The following is a 17,524-nucleotide window of genomic DNA, read 5'->3' on the forward strand; positions in this document are numbered from 1 at the left end:
TAAATAATTCAAAGGCCATAAACAGCCTCTGAACACACCTACATAAACCTAGCCAACTCCTTTTCTTCAATGTCCTATCATATCTTGTAAAAGTAGTAAGCAGACTAGACATTTCATGAAATGACATTATCAATCTTATCATTAAGAAAAATTAACAACAGTAAAATGAAAATGTGAACAAGCTAAAAGACGTCACCACTTTAACAGAATGAAAACTGAAAGCAGAAATCTCAAGTTCTAGAGCTTCAGGTCTTATTACACATTTTTTAGTTAAAAATTTTAGAAACACTGAGGCTGCCGCATGCAGTGCCAGCATCCCATGTGGGCGGCAGTTTGAGGCCCAGCTGCTCCTCTTCCAATCCAGCTCTCTGCTATGGCCTGGGAAAGCAGTAGAAGATGGCCCAAGTCCTTGGGCCCCTGCACTTGCGTGGGAAACCCAGAAGAAACTCCTGGCTCTTGGCTTCAGATTGGCGCAGCTCCAGCTGTTGCGGCCAATTGAGAACCAGCGAATGGAAGACAGACTTTCTCTCTCTGTCTCTCTCTCTGCCTCTCTCTCTTTGCATCTCCTTCTCTCTGTGGGTAATTCTGACTTTCAAATAAATATTTATTTTTAAAATTTTAGAAACAGGAGCCAATGTTGTGGCTCAGGGAATCAACTGCATACCATATCAGAGTGTTGGTTTGAGTCCTAGCAACTCCAGTTCCAATCCAATTCCCTGCTAATATGCCTGGGAAGCAGGTGATAGCTTAAGCATTTCAGTCCCTGCCAACTATGTGGGAAATCCAGATGGAATACCTGGCTCCTAACTTCAACCTGATCCATCCCTGGCTGTTGCTAACATCTAGGGAGTAAACTAGCAGAATGAAGACTGATCAATCTCTCTGCCCCTACCCTTCCTCTCCCACCCTACTCCTACTCCTCCATCACTCTGCCTTTCAAATAAATATGTACATAAATTTTTAAAAATCTTAAAAAGAAGACCTATAGCTTTCCTTCATTTTTATTCCACAAATAGAGTTTGAGGAAAAAGTAGCAGAAAATGGCCCAACTATATGAGCCCCTGCCACCCACATGGAAAGCTCCTGGCTTCAGCCTAGCCCAACTCTGGCCAATGCAGCCATCTGGGGAATGAACCAGCTGACAGAAAATCTGTCTCTCTGTCTCTCCCTCTTTAACTCTTTCAAATAAGTAAATAAATATATCTTGAAAAATGTATCATCTGAAACCAGGTCTATCCAATTTCAATTAGAAAAAAAAAGAAATATAGTTTGAGCAGAAGTCCCACTCATCTGCAGCAATAAACAGATCTATCTAACCAACAGTCAGAAAAAGAATATTCAAAAGGTAAGCTGCCACAACACAACTGTTACATTTCTATTCAATACAGCTCTTTTTTTAAACCCTGGGAATTTTAAATGCAATTGAACAAAGAGAGTGAGAGAAGCTTTTAGGAATCTGTTTACATGTGTGTAGGTATGCTTCAATTACTGTTCTTAGTTTAAAAAGGATCCATATAGGTAAGGCTTATACCTCAGCAACACATTTAGGACACCTCCAGTCTCCTTTGGGCACATCAGGTAGTGGAGGAATTAGACAAAATGTATGGTAGCTGTCATCACATCCATCACACAAAAGCAATTTATCTTCATTGTTTCCCCGACCACAAAACATACAAACATAAAGGTCAACCTGTTAAAAAGAAAAATAAAAGTCTATTTTCTATAACACAGAATATTAAATTTTTACCAGGGACTCCTTAACTGAAACAAACAAAATAATGTATACTAAAATGTAAATATAATTTAAATTCTGAATATTTATTTCAAATAATTGTACCTAAACAACTTTTTTATACAATAGCCTAAATATCCTTCCAGAGCATTTAAGGCAAATTAATAAAAGAATATTAAGTTGTTATACTAAGTGCAAATCTAGAGTATTTGAAAATCAGGTTAATTTAAAACAAAAGTATCACATCATTCTTCCTACATACAAGTACTCTTTGGCAAAGCCTGAATACTAAGAACCTGTGTAACACAACTAAACATTTGACAGTTTTCCTTGGTATCCACTGGGGATTGGTTCCAGGAACCCACCCCTTACCCCCACCTCCTCGGGTAACAAAAGCCATGGTTTCTCAAGTTTCTTATGTAAAATGGTATGGTTTGCGTACCTATGCACATCCTCCTATATACTTAAAATTATTTGTAACACCTAATACGATGTAAATATTGTGCAGTTTTTAGACTGCATTGTTTAGGGAATAAGGACAAGAAAAGTCTGTACACATTCAGTACAGACACAATTTTTAAATATTTTCAATCTGCAGTTGGTTGAACTCACGGATCCAGAACCCACGGATACAAAGGACCTGCTGTACACAAATTCATGTTCATTCTCTAAGCTACCACAAGGCAATGACTTACGGGAAAGAGTCTGTATAGACATGATAGAGCAAGGTTAACATTACATGAATAAAACTATCTCCTAACCAAATGAACTAAACAGCATAAAAGTACACCAGGATAAAAATGTGAAACTAAAATAAAAATTAATCCTTTCCCTCCTGACACATCCCAAAGCACTTACAAAGTTAACAGAGAGAGTTCCTTTCCGTTGTCTCATTTGCATGTTAAATGCGTCTGACCTGTTGGTAACTTTTCGTCTTCGGGTGACCTCATCTTAAAATAAAAAGTTATATAATAATAGTAAAAACTAATGTTGAGAGCTTGCTATGGACCAGATACTATTTAAAGTTATTTAATTAGCTAAAATCTCACAATACTATGAGGTAGATATACTTTTATCTCCCAATGAAGATAAACCACCTGCAGAATACAGAAACTAAAAAACCTGCTCAAAATCACACAGCCAGTCATATGGCAGATTTGGGATTCTAATCCAAGCAATGAAGCTCTGGAGAGCTTCATTAATGCCATACTGTCTGTATACAGTACTTAATACACACTGCCTATATGTAGTACTTACAGGGATTCTCAAATTGGCTAAGAATAATTTTCAAAATCATCGCCAGCAATATAATTACAATTTTAAAGTTTTAAAATCATTGCTAGGCAATACAATAATTACAAGAATAACAAAGGTGGAACACTTAATTCTTAAAAGGGCAGTAAGAAACATTCAAATGTATTCAGTAAATCTTACTACATTGAACATTTTGAGAGTGATGGAACATTATCTGATGTGCTAGAGTCTAGTCCAAAATCTGAATTAAACGACTGAACTATCCACATCATACAATGCATAATAATATGATTTCTTACTGTAGCATTATATTATGTTCTACAATACAGTCAAAACACATCTAGCCTTATCTTTCTGTTAGAAAGCTACAGCAACTGCAGCAGTGTTTCTAAACATGACATTGAATCCACCTGCCAGAACTGAGTTTTAAATTTGACATGTTACATAGGGAGAACAGAGGAACTTGATCTTTGCATAGTAATTCTACTCACAAAAATATTTCAAACCTGCAAAGCTGAAGAATACAGGCTTTCTGAAGAAAACACATAATTTCATTGAAGTGGCATAATACAGGGAGGGCAAATATTTTTAAAAATCAAAGTTATGGATAGAATTTGAAAGTTCTAAGCTTCCCCCAACCCCAATCTATCTCAATACTAATGGTCAGAAAATCCTGTTTCCCTTTTAATTTAAAAGATTTACATTTTATGTTACCAAGTAAAAACCAGTAATTCCATCATTCTCTTGCAACCAAACATTTAGAAACTGCAATAAACTTGCTTCACCTAACAGACATGGAAAAGGAATGGTCTCTCTTCCAAGGTCATAAAAATTCAACATACTGTTCCTCACATCTTAAATTAATCTTCTATAAAAAGGTGATTTCCCTAGAAACTTTGTTGCAAATTTATAATTCTTAAGAAATTCCCAGCACAGACAGCAATTCAAGTATCACTTCAATCTTTATAACCACATTCTTTCTTTTTATGATCAATAACAAATTTTACCTTCTTTATCCTTTGCTCCCATCGCCAGGCCCACAACCTTGGGCCCAGCCCCAAAAATCTGAAGTTTCTTCAGTTCTGTGTTTCTATTCATGTCTCCAGGTTCTGACTACAGAAATAATGAACAAAATTCATATTTAGCATAATTACTTTGGTTCATGCATTTCTTTTTAAACCCAAGAAAGGCTTTAGTATGCTCTCCAAAATGAAGGAAAAAATTATCTGATTTCCTCTCAATCCACCTGCTGTCATTACAACATAGAAACCAGTCTCCAAAGCATCACTCAAAACTAGATTCCTTTCCACAAAATAAAATATGTTTCTCATAAAAGCATAGTTGTCCTTTTGGTTCTGTCTGAAGATAGACACCACTGGTTATTATGCAATAGAAATTCACACTTCTTTATTTTTTTTTAAATAAGGGCATTTTGAGGGCATATTGTTAGAAGCAGCTTCCACGGTCTTTTTTTTTTGTTTTTTTTGTTTTTTTTTTGTTTGTTTTTTTTTGTTTTTAAGATTTATTTTTATTTACTTGAAAGGCAGAGTTAACAGAGAGAGGGAGGTCTTCCATCATCTGGTTCACTCCCTAAACAGTCCCAAAAATAGTCGCTAGGCCAGGCCAAATCCAGAAGCCAGAAGCTTCTTCCAGGTCTCCCACATGGGTGCAAGGGCCCAAGGACTTGGGCCATTCTCCACTGTCTTCCCAGGCATACCAGCAGGGAGCTGGATCAGAAGTGGAGCATTTGGACTTAAACCAGCACTGCAGCTACACCATCGCGCCTGCACAGAATTTGACACTTCTAACTTGCTAAGAGACACCTGTCTTTGATGAGAGGACATTATGCCTAATTCAGGGGATGAATCACGACTGTCCTAAGCAAACTATGCTAATTTCATTTCTCTTTGTTGGTGACAGCATAGCTACTAGGGGGTGGGAATGTGATCCAGTTCCAGCCAATGAGACATAAAATACCTGACTACAAGACTCTGGAAAAAAATTTTATCTTTTAGTAAAAGGGAAAGCTTCACTAAGAGTAAGTATTTTGCTCAACCTCCCTTCCTTCCAAGAGTACTCCATCTGGTGAAAATACAGTGCTGGATTCTGCCACAGTCATGTAGGAAAGAGTCTATCACGAATACACTAAAGAAAGCAATGCATAAGAGTGAGCCTGGGTCCTTGATGAGAATGTAAAAATGCTACACCAACATAGGAATGTAAAAAACGTGTTCCTGGGGCCAGTGTTGTGGCAGAATTAAGCAGTTGCAGGAACCAGTATCCCAATTGGGCAGCAAGTCAAGTCCCAGCTGCTTTACTTCCAATCCAGCTCTCTGCTAATGCACCCAGGAATACCCCAGAGGATAGCCCAAGTGCTTGGACCCCTGCACCCACGTGAGAGACCTGAAGAGGCTCCTGGCTCCTGGCTCCTGTCTTCAGATCGGCCCAGCTCCAGCCATTGTGGCTATTTGGGGAGTGAACCAGAGTATGGAAGCTCACTTGTGTTCTCTCGCTCTCTCTTTCTCTGTAACTCAGCTTTTCAAATAACTAACAATAAAATCTTTTTAAAAAACGAACTACAACATAAAAATAATTTTGTGCTACTGGGTTAAGTGGAATTATCAGTATGAAGGATATATGAACCAGCAAGAATGACTAATTAGCCAAATTGGAGCAAACTGGTTCCAATTTTTATCTAATTTTTCCATTAGTCTAATTTAGAACAACTAAATCACCAAAAACTAATTTTAAAACAATAGCAAAAAATGGTAATAACAAAAAAGTGTGAGAAGAAAAAAGCTATATTTTTTTAAAAGATTTATTTTGAAAGAGATACACAGAGATCTTCCATCCACTGGTTTACTCCCCAGGTAGCCACAATGGCCAGCCTGGGCCAGGCCAAAGTCAGGAGTCAAGAGCTTTATCCAGGTCTCCCATGTCAGCAGCAGGGGCCCAAACACTTGGGTAATCTGCTGCTGCTTTCCCAGGCCATTAGCAGGGAGTTGAGTCAGAAGTGGAGCAGCCTTGACACAAACCAGTGCCCATATGGGATGCTGGTATTGCAGGCGGTAGCTTGAACCCACCATGCCACAATGCCGGCCCCGAAAAGCTGTTCTTTAGGAAATAAATAAATAAATGTGGAAGGAATGACAGAAGGAGACAATTAACCTGTTTGCAATCACCAACATAATAAATAAAAGAGGTAACAACTGCCAATGAATATAAAATCATTGGGTAAAACAAGACTGGAAAACAGGTTACTCACATTGTCTCGGTGTTTATTCTGACTACCTTGATCACAAAGAAAATAAGTACTTTACAATGCAGAAAGCTGGCTGAAACTTACAGGTTGGAGGAGTCAGCACAGGAAAGGGAAGATACAAAAGGACTGAGATACTAAGGACTGGCCAAAGGGTGAAACAGATGAGAGGGATCACAGAAGTCAAAGAAAAATAAGTTAATCAAAGTTCAAGGAAAGGAGTCAACAACCATAAACACATGACCAGTGATAGACACATCAACATAATATATACATGACCAGACACGACTTAAGAGATGAAACAGGGGCCGGCGCCATGGCTCATTTGGTTAATTCTCCGCCTGCGGCTCCGGCATCCCATTTGGGCGCCAGGTTCTAGTCCCGGTTGCTCCTCTTTCAGTCCAGCTCTCTGCTGTGGCCTGGGAGGGCAGTGGAGGATGGCCCAAGCAACTGGGCCCTGCACTTGCATGGGAGACCAGGAAGAAGCACCTGGCTCCTGGCTTCGGATTGGTGCAGCGCCACCGTAGTGGCCATTTGGGGAGTGAACCAACGGACGGAAGACCTTTCTCTCTGTCTGTCTCTCTCTCTCTCTCTCACTGTCTATAACTCTACCTGTCAAATTAAAAAGAGAGAGAGAGAGAGAGAGAGAGAGGAAACAATGGTGGGGCCTGGCACTCTGTAGCATAACAGGTAAAGCCGCCCCCTGCAAAGCCAGAATCCCATATAGGTGCCAGTTCATGTCCTGGCTGCTCCATTTCAGATCCAGTTCCCTGCTAATATGCCTGGAAAAGCAACAGAAGATGGCCCAAGTGCTCAGGCCTCTGTCACCTATGTGGGAAACCGAAATGAAGCTCCTGGCTTCTGGTTTCATCTGGCCCAGCACTGGTCATTATGGCCACCTTGGGAGTGAACTAGTGGATGGAAGCTCACTCTCCCTCTCACTTTCAAATAAATATTAAAAAAAAAAAAAGAGAGAGAGAGAGAGAGATGAAATAATGGAGTGGGCATTGTGCAGTGTGTTAAGCCATCAACTGTGACAGATGAATCCAATATCAGAGCAACCAGTTCAAGTTTTAACTGCCCATGTTCAATTCAGCTCCCTAGTAAGGAGCCTGGGAAAGCAGCTAAAGATAGCCCAAACTGCATCTCCCTGGAGAAGCCACCTCCTGCTGAGAAGCCACCTCCTGCTGAGAAGCCACCTCCTGCTGCAACACTGCCTTGACTCCCGTTCCCAAAGACGCCCCTTTTCAGCATGAAGCAGCCAGAGTGATCATCGCCCAGTTCCCCCTAACAGATGTTAGGGCTTCCATCTCTGGGAGGAGGAAATGTGAGGAGTCAGATGGGTTAACAGATAGGGGATCGCAATGCAGTATTTGCTTCCTTCCCCTAAATTTTATCTTTAACAAGAACAAACAGGCTCCCTTCTTCCTTCAGAATCTCCAAATTTACCTGAGAATAGCAAGGGAGCTCCTCCTGAGATTCCACCATCGCAGGCCAGACAAGATGGAGAATTGTAAATGAGGTCTTTTGATGGTTTCTGTCCCTGCTTGGCAACTGAATGCCAATCTGATTACTGAAATTGTACTTAAAGCTGACTCCCACCAGTCCCTTTGGGTTTTCCTCTCTTGGAAGCCCCCCTCCACACCGCTCTGGCTGGAGGTCCTTGATTCTAATAAATACTTTTAAATCTCAAAAAATAAATAAAGATGGCCCAAGTACTTGGGAAGATGGCCCCAGCCACTCACATAGGAGACCCAGATGGAATTTCAAGTTCCTTCCTATCTTCAGCCCAGCCCAGCCCAGCCCCAACTGTTGTAGCCATCTGGAGAGTAAGACAGTGGACGGAAGACCTATGTCTTCCCCTCTCTGTCACTGTGCCTTTCAAATAAGTAAAATAATCGGGGTCAGCACTGTGGCATAGCAGGTAAAGCCACAGCTTGCAGTGCCGGAATCCCATATGGGCACCGGTTCAAGTCCCGGTTGCTCCACTTCCGATCCAGCGCTCTGCTATGGCCTGGGAAAGCAGTAGAAGATGGCCCAAGTCTTTGGGCCCCTGCACCCGCGAGGGAGACCAGGAAGAAGCTCCTGGCTCCTGGCTTCAGATCAGCGCAGTTCCAGCTGTTGTAGCCAATTGGAGAGTGAACCAGCGGATGGAGACCTCTCTCTCTCTCTCTGCCTCTGCGTCTCTGTAACTCTGCCTTTCAAATAAATAAATAAATATCAAAAAGATATGAAAACAGGACCTTTAATTTTGACAATTAAATACTCAACGTGAATAGTGAAGATTCAATGTAATGATTTAGATCAAAATCAGATTATCAAGTACAAAAACTAAACAGACACTGAGGAAAAAAGACAACGTAGATTGTTTTTCAAGAGACTTCTCTGTGAAAAGAGGCAAGCAATAAGGTATTATATTTAGAAAAGAATTTTATTGCTAAGATGATAATGACTTATACTGACAAGGGAGGGGATCTTCTCTGCTCTCAGAGATAGGCAACAGACTCAGGATGAAAACTGTTAGTTTTGTGTATGGGGCAAGAAGCTCAAGAAGTTCTACCACAGAGCTTTTTCTTTTTCCCCTAAGACTAGAAATGATACAGACTAACAATATAGCATTTAAATACAAACTGAGTCAAAAAATTCTTAATTTCAAGATCTAAAATAGTTCTAATATCCATCTGACAGCAAGCCATCTGACTATAGCTATCATTCTCACGATGGGTTCAAGAATTCTATGTAGTTCCTATGTTTATAAACACATACAGAAAAGCAATTAGAACTAGGCAAGACTTTCTCAAGGTTTCAGGGAAACATCTACAGGAATTTCAGCACAAGCAGGTAATTAAACAGAAACTCTGGGGCAACTCTTTAGAGCTGAGTCACCACGTCAGAGACCAGTCTTCTGTGTTTCAAGTCCTGAATCATAACTCTATACTCAAAGATAATCAGGGCTTCTGAGATCAAACACACTAATAAAAAGAATTTAAAGACTAAAGCACAGTTTAGTAATTGATAATGGAAGTACCATTTTCAAATGAATTTCCATAAAATTCACATCTTATCCAGGACACCTACATTCCTGCTACCAAAGTACCTAAGGGCTGAATTACTATTCAATGAGTTTAAACTCAGAACAAAAGTCAAAATGGCATGATGGGGGCCAGTGCTGTGGCACAGCAGGTAAAGCTGTCGTCTGCAGTGCCAACATCCCATATAGGCACCAGTTCGAGTCCCAGCTGCTCTACTTCCAATCCAGCTCTCTGCTATTGCCTGGGAAAGCAGCAGAGGATGGCCCAAGTCCTTAGGCCCTTCTACCTGCATGGAAGACCCAGAAGATGCCCCTGGTTCCTAGCTTCGCTCAGCCCAGCTCCAGCCATTGTGGCTGCTCTGTCTCTCTCTCTCTGCCTCTCTATAACTCTGCCTTTCAAATAAATAATTAAACCTTTAAAAAAAAAATAGTATGGGGCCAGCATCATGGTGCAGTAGGTTAATCCTCCACCTGCAGCACCAGCATCCCATATGGGCACCGGTCTAGTCCCGGCTGCTCCTCTTCCAATCCAGCTCTCTGCCGTGGCCTGGGAAAGCAGCGGAAGATGGTCCATGTCCTTGGGCCCCTACACCCGCATGAGAGACTAGAAAGAAGCACCTGGTTCCCGGCTCTTGGTTTCAGATCGGCACAGCTCCAGTCATTGCAGCTACTGGGGAGTGAACTAACAACCAGAAGACCTTTCTCTTTGTCTCTCCCTCCCACTGTCTGTAACTCTACCTCTCAATAAATAAATTAAAAATCTTTTAAAAAATAGTATGTGAAGAATCCCCCAGGCTCTAGAAAAATGAGATGTGGTGTCATTAGCCTGCCTCACCAATGACAACATCACACACAATCTCAGATCCAGTGCCTTTTCTCAAGACACTTATCCTGCTTCTCTGAATACCACTTTCAACTATTTTCTTTTTTGTAACACTGCCTCTGTAGATGCTAAAAATCAATGATTAGGAGCCTGTTAAGTCAAATTTCAGCATTCTAAAGGCATTTCACTATCTTAAAGATCTGACTTTACTAAAAATCTTTTTTTTAAAGACTTATTTATTTATTTGAAAGTAAGAGTTACACAGAAAGAAAAGGAGAGGAAAAAGAAAGAGAGAGGTCTTCCACCTGATGGTTCATTTCCCGATTGATTGCAAGGAGTGGAGATGTGCCAATCCAAAGCCAGGAGCCAGGAGCTTCCTCCAGGTCTCCAACACAGGTGCAGGGGCCCAAGGGCTTGGGCCATCTTCTACTGCTTTCCCAGGTCACAGCAGAGAGCTGGATCAGAAAAGGAATAGCCAGGACACAAAACAGTGCCCATATGGGATGCCAGCACTGCAGGTGGCAGCTTTTACCTACTATGCCACAGCACCAGCCCCCTAAAAAATATTTAAAAATACAACTATTAACACCTCAGGCCGGCGCCGCGGCTCACAAGGCTAATCCTCTGCCTACAGCGCCAGCACCCCGGGTTCTAGTCCCGGTTGGGGCGCCGGATTCTGTCCCAGTTGCTCCTCTTCCAGTCCAGCTCTCTGCCGTGGCCCGGGAAGGCAGTGGAGGATGGCCCAAGTGCTTGGCCCTGCACCCGCATGGGAGACCAGGAGAAGCACCTGGCTCCTGGCTTTGGATTGACATAGCACGCCGGCTGCAACACGCCAGCTGTAGCAGCCACTTGGGGGGTGAACCAACGGAAAAGGAAGACCTTTCTCTCTTTCTCTCTCTCACTGTCTAATTCTGCCTGTCAAAAAAAAAAACAAAAAAACAAAAAAAAAAAACAAAAACAAAAACAAAAACAAAAAAAACCACCTCAAAGAAAAAGTAATGGGAAAAGAGAGAAGGCAGACAAAAAAAGAATTAGGGCATTTTCTTTTTCTTAATTTTTATTTGTTACACAGGTACAGAGAAAGCTCCCATCTGCTGGTTCACCCTCCAAATGTTCACAATAGCCAGCAGGTAGAAGCCAGAATTCAAGAATTCAATCTAGATTTCCCACATGAGTGGCAGGAGGAACCATCAACACTGCTTCCTAGAGTACACATTAGCAAGAAGCTAGAATCAGAAGCCAGAGCACAGCACCAAACCTGAGTACTCCAGAGCCACTGCTGTAGCATGGCAGGTTAAGTCCCAGCTGTTCCACTTCCAATCCAGCTTCCTGATAATGCACCTGAGAAAGCAGTGGAGGATGGCTCATATACTTGGGCCCCTGCCACCCACATGGGAGACAAGGCTCCTGGCTTGAGCCTGGCCCGGACTTCACTTTTGTAGCCATTCTGGAAGTAAATCAGTGGACAGGAGATCTCTCTCCTTCTCTCTGTCACTCTGCCTTTCAAATAAACAAATAATATGGCACTGTGGCTCACTAGGCTAATCCTCCGCCTTGTGGCGCCAGCACACCGGGTTCTAGTCCCGGTCGGGGCGCCGGATTCTGTCCGGGTTGCCCCTCTTCCAGCCAGCTCTCTGCTATGGGCCGGGAGTGCAGTGGAGGATGGCCCAAGTCCTTGGGCCCTGCACCGCATGGAAGACCAGGAAAAGCACCTGGTTCCTGGCTTCAGATCAGTGCGATGCGCCAACTGCAGCACGCCGGCCGCGGCGGCCATTGGAGGGTGAACCAACGGCAAAAAGGAAGACCTTTCTCTCTCTCTCTCTCTCTCTCACTGTCCACTCTGCCTGTCAAAAAATAAAATAAATAAACAAATAAATCTTTAAAAAAAAAAAAGGGGAGAAGCGGGTAAAGCTGTCACACACAATGCCAGCATCCCATATGGAATCCAGTTCATGTTCTGGCTGCTCCACTTACAATCCAGCTCCCTGCTGGTGGTCTGGGCAAAGTAGCAGAGGATGGCCTAGTGTCTGGGCCCCTGATACCTTTGTGGGAGTCCTTGAAGAATCTGCTGGCTCCTGGCTTTGGCCTGGCCCCAGCGCTGGCTGTTACAGCCATCTGGGGAGTGAACCAGTGGATGGAGGATCTGTCTCTCCCTCTTTCTCTGTAACTCTTTCAAATAAATAAATCTTAAAAAAAAAAAAAAAAAAAAAAAAAGGTACCATGATGATACAGCATGCAGGAACCCTAACTAGCATCTTAACTGTTAGGCCAAACATCCACCCCAGGGCATTATTTTCTTCTGGATGCATCAGGGGTTGAAATTATTTTTAGATTACATAAACACAATAGAAGTTACACTGGAAACCTACATTCCAGTTCTTAAATGAATGGTGGCTGAAAAATAAAATGACTGCTAATTCTCTTATTTCTGCTAACCATTAAAACAGAATGTAGCAGAATTCATCAGCATGTCTATGAAGTTAGCAGTACATTATCCACAGTCACCCTAATCTGTCATCTTCAAAAATTGTTCAAAATTAATAGCCTTCTAAATCAAATTAGACTGATTTTCACAATTCCTTCTCTATTCATCTCAAAGGTGAAAGATGATGTCACTTCAAGTTTTAAAGAACAACAGTAAATAAATGGCCTCCCATAACCAGACAATTGCTCTTCATTTAATGGTGAAAAATGGCTTATGGACATTGATACCTGAGACTTTACACGTCTTGTTCTCTTCGGTAGAATATTCATTCTGGTGCCTGCATCAGGGGAAGTTTGGGTATCAGTGCCAAGAACTTCAGGCTCCACTTTTTCCTTAAGATCTAAATTAGGCATTTGTACCCCCTAAAAGATGAGAGCACAGAAAGAAGTTTACTGATAGTAAATGAGGTTTGAGAATCAGTGGAGAAATAATACATTTCCAATAAATCCCTAAACTACAGGAAACCAGTGGTAATTCATCTACAGACTCACGGCAATTCCTAGCAAAATCCCAACAAAATTTTTTTTGGGGGGGGATAGAAATTTAAAGCTGATTCTAAAATATAAAATATAAATTGTTGATAAATTTTGAAAAATAACAAAGTTAGAAAACTTACACCACTGAATATCAAAAGTTATTTTAAAGCTACAGTACTCAAGACAGTGTGGTACTGGTATTTGGGAAGACATGGAACAGCAGTACCCCCTTATCCAAAGGTTATGTGCTCCAAGACCTTCAGTGGATATCTCAAACAGCAAATGGTACGTAGGAACCCTATGTGCAGTAAGTTTTCTTCTACAATAAAGTTTAATTTATAAATTGGGTACAGTAAGAAATTAACAATAAAATAGAACAATTATAATAATATATTATGATAAATTTATGTAAATATGGTCATTCTTTCTCAAAATCTTAATGTACTTTCACCTTTTCATTGAAAGGAAGTACATTATGGCTTCTTTCTAGCATATCCAAATTTCTAGCATTACCACTCGTATTTTTGTGTCATTTGTGTAAAATATGAGTACTCATGGGGCCGGCACTGTAGTGCAGCGAGTTAAAGAACCAGTCTGCAGCGCCAGCATCCCATATCAGTGCCAGTTCGAGTCTTGGCTGCTCCTCTTCTGATGCAACTCTCTGCGATGGCCTGGGAAAGCAGTAGAAGATGGCCCAAGTCCTAGGGCCCCTGCACCTATGTGGAAGACCCAAAAGAAGCTCCTGGCTCCTGATCAGCTCAGCTCTGGCTACTGCAGTCATTTGGGGAATGAACCAGCAGAATGGAAGACCTCCCTCTCTCTTTCTCTCTCTCTCTCTCTCTCTCTAACTCTGTCTTTCAAATTAATAAAATAATTCTTTAAAAAAAAAAAAAAAAAGAGTACTTGTGAACTATCACTGTGATACCATAATAGCCAACCTGCTAACTAACCTGGCTACCAAATGACTAACAAGCAGAGACAGAGGAATGATTCATGTCCCAGGCAAGATGGAGGGTAGCACAAGATTTCATCACACTACTCAAAAAAGCATGCAACTTAAGACTTACGAATTGCTAACGGAATTCTCTACTTAATATTTTTGAACTTCAACTGACTGTAAATAACTAAAACCACAGAAAATGAAACCATGGATTGGCCAAGGGTTGAGGGTGGGGGAAGACTACTGCAATCCAATGGAACAGAGTTCAGAAATAAACCTACACATTTATGATAAACTGATTTTCAACAAAGGTGCCAAGTTAAATCAATAGAAAACAGATATTGTTTAAAACAAGCAGTGTTCATCACAACTGAATATTCACATACCCTTCCAAAAAATTAACATGTATCTTTAACTCACATAGTATACACACATAAAAAAGAAGATTCAAAATGCATCATGAACCTAAATCTAAAAGCTAAAACTTAGGACAGGCATTGACACAGCAGTTAAGACATCGCTTGTAAAACCTTAAGTCCCAGCTCCATTTCAAAATCAGCTTCCTGCTAAGGCACACCCTGAGAAGGCAGCAGATGATGACCTAAGTACTTGAGTCCCTGCGACCTGGATTGAGTTCCTGGTTCCTGGCTTTGGCCTGGCTGTGAGGTAATCAGCAGATGGAAGACCTCTGTCTCTCTGCCTTTCAAATAAAATGAAAATAAATGAATGAACGATTAAATTCAAAGGAAACTGCTTTTTTAAAAAAACTAAAACTATAAAACTTCCAAATGGAGAAAAAAAATTTGTAACCTTGGATAAGGAAAAGATTTTTTAAATATTACACTAAAACCACAATCCATCAAAGAAAAAAGAAATCAAATTGTTCTTCAAATAGATACCATTATGAAAATGAAAACATAAATCACAGACTAGGAGCAAATATTTACAAATCATGTATTTGATTAAGAACTTACATTCAGAATATATAACAAACAAGTATGCAAAGACGACCCAACGAACACTTTATTGAGGAAGATATACAAATGGCTAATATGAACATGAGAAGATGCACATCATCATTAGCCTTCAGAAAAATGCAAATTAAAACTACAATGAAATACCACTACACACCTACTAAAATGGCTATAATCAAAACAAGTGACAATATCATATGTTGGCCAGGACATGGGAGAAACTGGAAGCTTCTATATTACTGGTGGGAATGTAAAATGATTTAGCCACTCTGGCGAACAATCTGGCAGTTTCTTAAAAAGTTAAACACAAACTTACCGTATAACCCAGCAATTCCACTCCCAGGTATCTACCCAAGAGAAATGAGAACATATGTCCACACAAAGACTTGAACATGAATAGTCACAGCATTATTCATACTGGAACAATCCAACCATCCATCAGTTGGTAACAAATAAATAAAATGTGTTATATCCAGACAACGGAATATTATTCAGCCATAAAACAAATAAAGTACCACTATAAGCTATACTATTGATGAATATTGAAAACATTAGGCTAAAAAGCCAGATACAAAACCATATTGTATGATTCTATCTATGCAAAGTTTCTAGAAAAGGCAAAAAATGTATAGCCAGAAAGTAAATCAGAGGTTGCCTGGGTATGGGGTTAAGAACAGAAACTGACTTCAAAGAAGCATAAGAGAACTGTGAGCTGGTGGAAGTTTTCTAACACTGGACTGTGATGACCGCAGCATAAATATATAAATTTCTGAAAGCTTTTTAACTGCACCTATAATGAGTGAATTCTATAGTACATAAACTATACCTCACTAAAGCCATTTTAAAAATATGTAAGCAGGAAGAATTTTTCAAAAAGTGTTAAGTCACAAATATTTATTTTAAATAAATAAGAAAACACCCTTCATTCACATTATTTTTTAATCTGAAAACCACTAAAAAATACATATGACTTTTCTACGACGATACATGCTGATCTCCCAAACTGCGGTGCCTGGAGATACCTATTCTACTTCACTATGCATCAGCAACTGTTGTGAACAGTCTAAAGCTTACACTTGGCAAACAGGACTTATTCACTTGTAAGAACAATGATGGCCGGCGCCACGGCTCACTAGGCTAATCCTCCACCTAGCAGCGCCAGCACACCAGGTTCTAGTCCCGGTCGGGGCGCCGGATTCTATCCCAGTTGCCCCTCTTCCAGGCCAGCTCTCTGCTGTGGCCAGGGAGTGCAGTGGAGGATGGCCCAAGTGCTTGGGCCCTGCACCCCATGGGAGACCAGGAGAAGCACCTGGCTCCTGCCTTCGGATCAGCACAGTGTGCCAGTCGCAGTGCGCCGGCCGCGGCGGCCAATGGAGGGTGAACCAACGGTAAAAAGGAAGACCTTTCTCTCTTTCTCTCTCTCTCACTGTCCACTCTGCCTGTCAAAAAAAAAAAAAAAAGAACAATGACGCCATCTTACCATAAGGCTGACACCAGACTGGAAAAGCTCATATGGGTAGAGAATTCTTTCATAGTGTGACTTCAAAAGAGACCCAGTTCCTTTTCCCGGCAGATATCCCAATCGACTACCCACTTTAGACCACTTCTTTTCTTTGGTGACCATTTCAAAACCACCTTTGCTGGCAACAATCTGAAAGAAAAAATTATTTAAGTAGATTCAAGTACTCTCCGCTAAATATAAAAATTATTCTGGGCTTAGATTTTAAATTTCAATAAATATCTGACCAAACTGACATCTCTAAGTATTTACAGGAAGGAAGAGAGACAACAATTTTTGGAGGTTTTAACTCTAAAATTTAATTCATATTACTGTGCTTATATTCAAACCAGGCATTTAAAGTTTAGTGAATTAATACTTTGTACATTATGCACCACAGGACAATTAAGCAATGTACACACTCTATCAAGGAACTCAATAAGATAAACTAGCATAAAAAAACAGAGACATAAGAATGTTATAGGGAGCCACCGCCACGGCTCAATACGCTAATCCTCCGCCTGGCGGCGCCAGCACACCAGGTTCTAGTCCCGGTCGGGGCGCCGGATTCTATCCCAGTTGCCCCTCTTCCAGGCCAGCTCTCTGCTGTGGCCCAGGAGGGCAGTGGAGGATGGCCAAAGTCCATGGGCCCTGCACCCCATGGGAGACCAGGAGAAGCACCTGGCTCCTGCCTTCGGATCAGCACGGTGCGCCGGCCGCGGCGGCCATTGGAGGGTGAACCAATGGCAAAGGAAGACCTTTCTCTCTGTCTCTCTCTCTCTCACTGTCCACTCTGCCTGTAAAAAAAAAAAAAAAAAAAAAAAGAATGTTATAGGGGCCAGTGCTGTGGCACAGCGGGTTAACGCCCTGGCCTGAAGCACTGGCATCCCATATGGGTGCCAGTTCGAGACCCAGCTGCTCCACTTCTGATCCAGCTCTCTGTTATGACCTGGGAAAGCAGCAGAAGATGGCCCAAGTCCTTGGGCACCTATACCCACGTGGGAGACCCAGAAGAAGCTCCTGGCTCCTGGCTTCAGATCGGCATAGCTTCA

General features: G+C 41.4%; 1 protein-coding gene across 2 annotated transcripts in view; it reads right to left on the bottom strand.

The window, feature by feature from the left end:
- Positions 1–17,524, bottom strand: part of KDM5A (lysine demethylase 5A) — a 95,023-nt gene that overhangs the window by 63,675 nt on the left and 13,824 nt on the right. For both annotated transcript variants that reach the window (XM_002712783.5, XM_008259863.4), the window contains exons 4-8: positions 16,455–16,625; positions 12,812–12,946; positions 3,994–4,099; positions 2,591–2,682; positions 1,532–1,690 (exon numbers count right to left, since the gene is read on the bottom strand). In XM_002712783.5, the coding sequence (XP_002712829.1) occupies positions 1,532–1,690; positions 2,591–2,682; positions 3,994–4,099; positions 12,812–12,946; positions 16,455–16,625 (663 nt within the window). The remainder of the gene's footprint in view (positions 1–1,531; positions 1,691–2,590; positions 2,683–3,993; positions 4,100–12,811; positions 12,947–16,454; positions 16,626–17,524) is intronic.

Source organism: Oryctolagus cuniculus, chromosome 9 (genome assembly GCF_964237555.1).
Source record: "Oryctolagus cuniculus chromosome 9, mOryCun1.1, whole genome shotgun sequence".
Lineage (NCBI taxonomy): Eukaryota > Metazoa > Chordata > Mammalia > Lagomorpha > Leporidae > Oryctolagus > Oryctolagus cuniculus.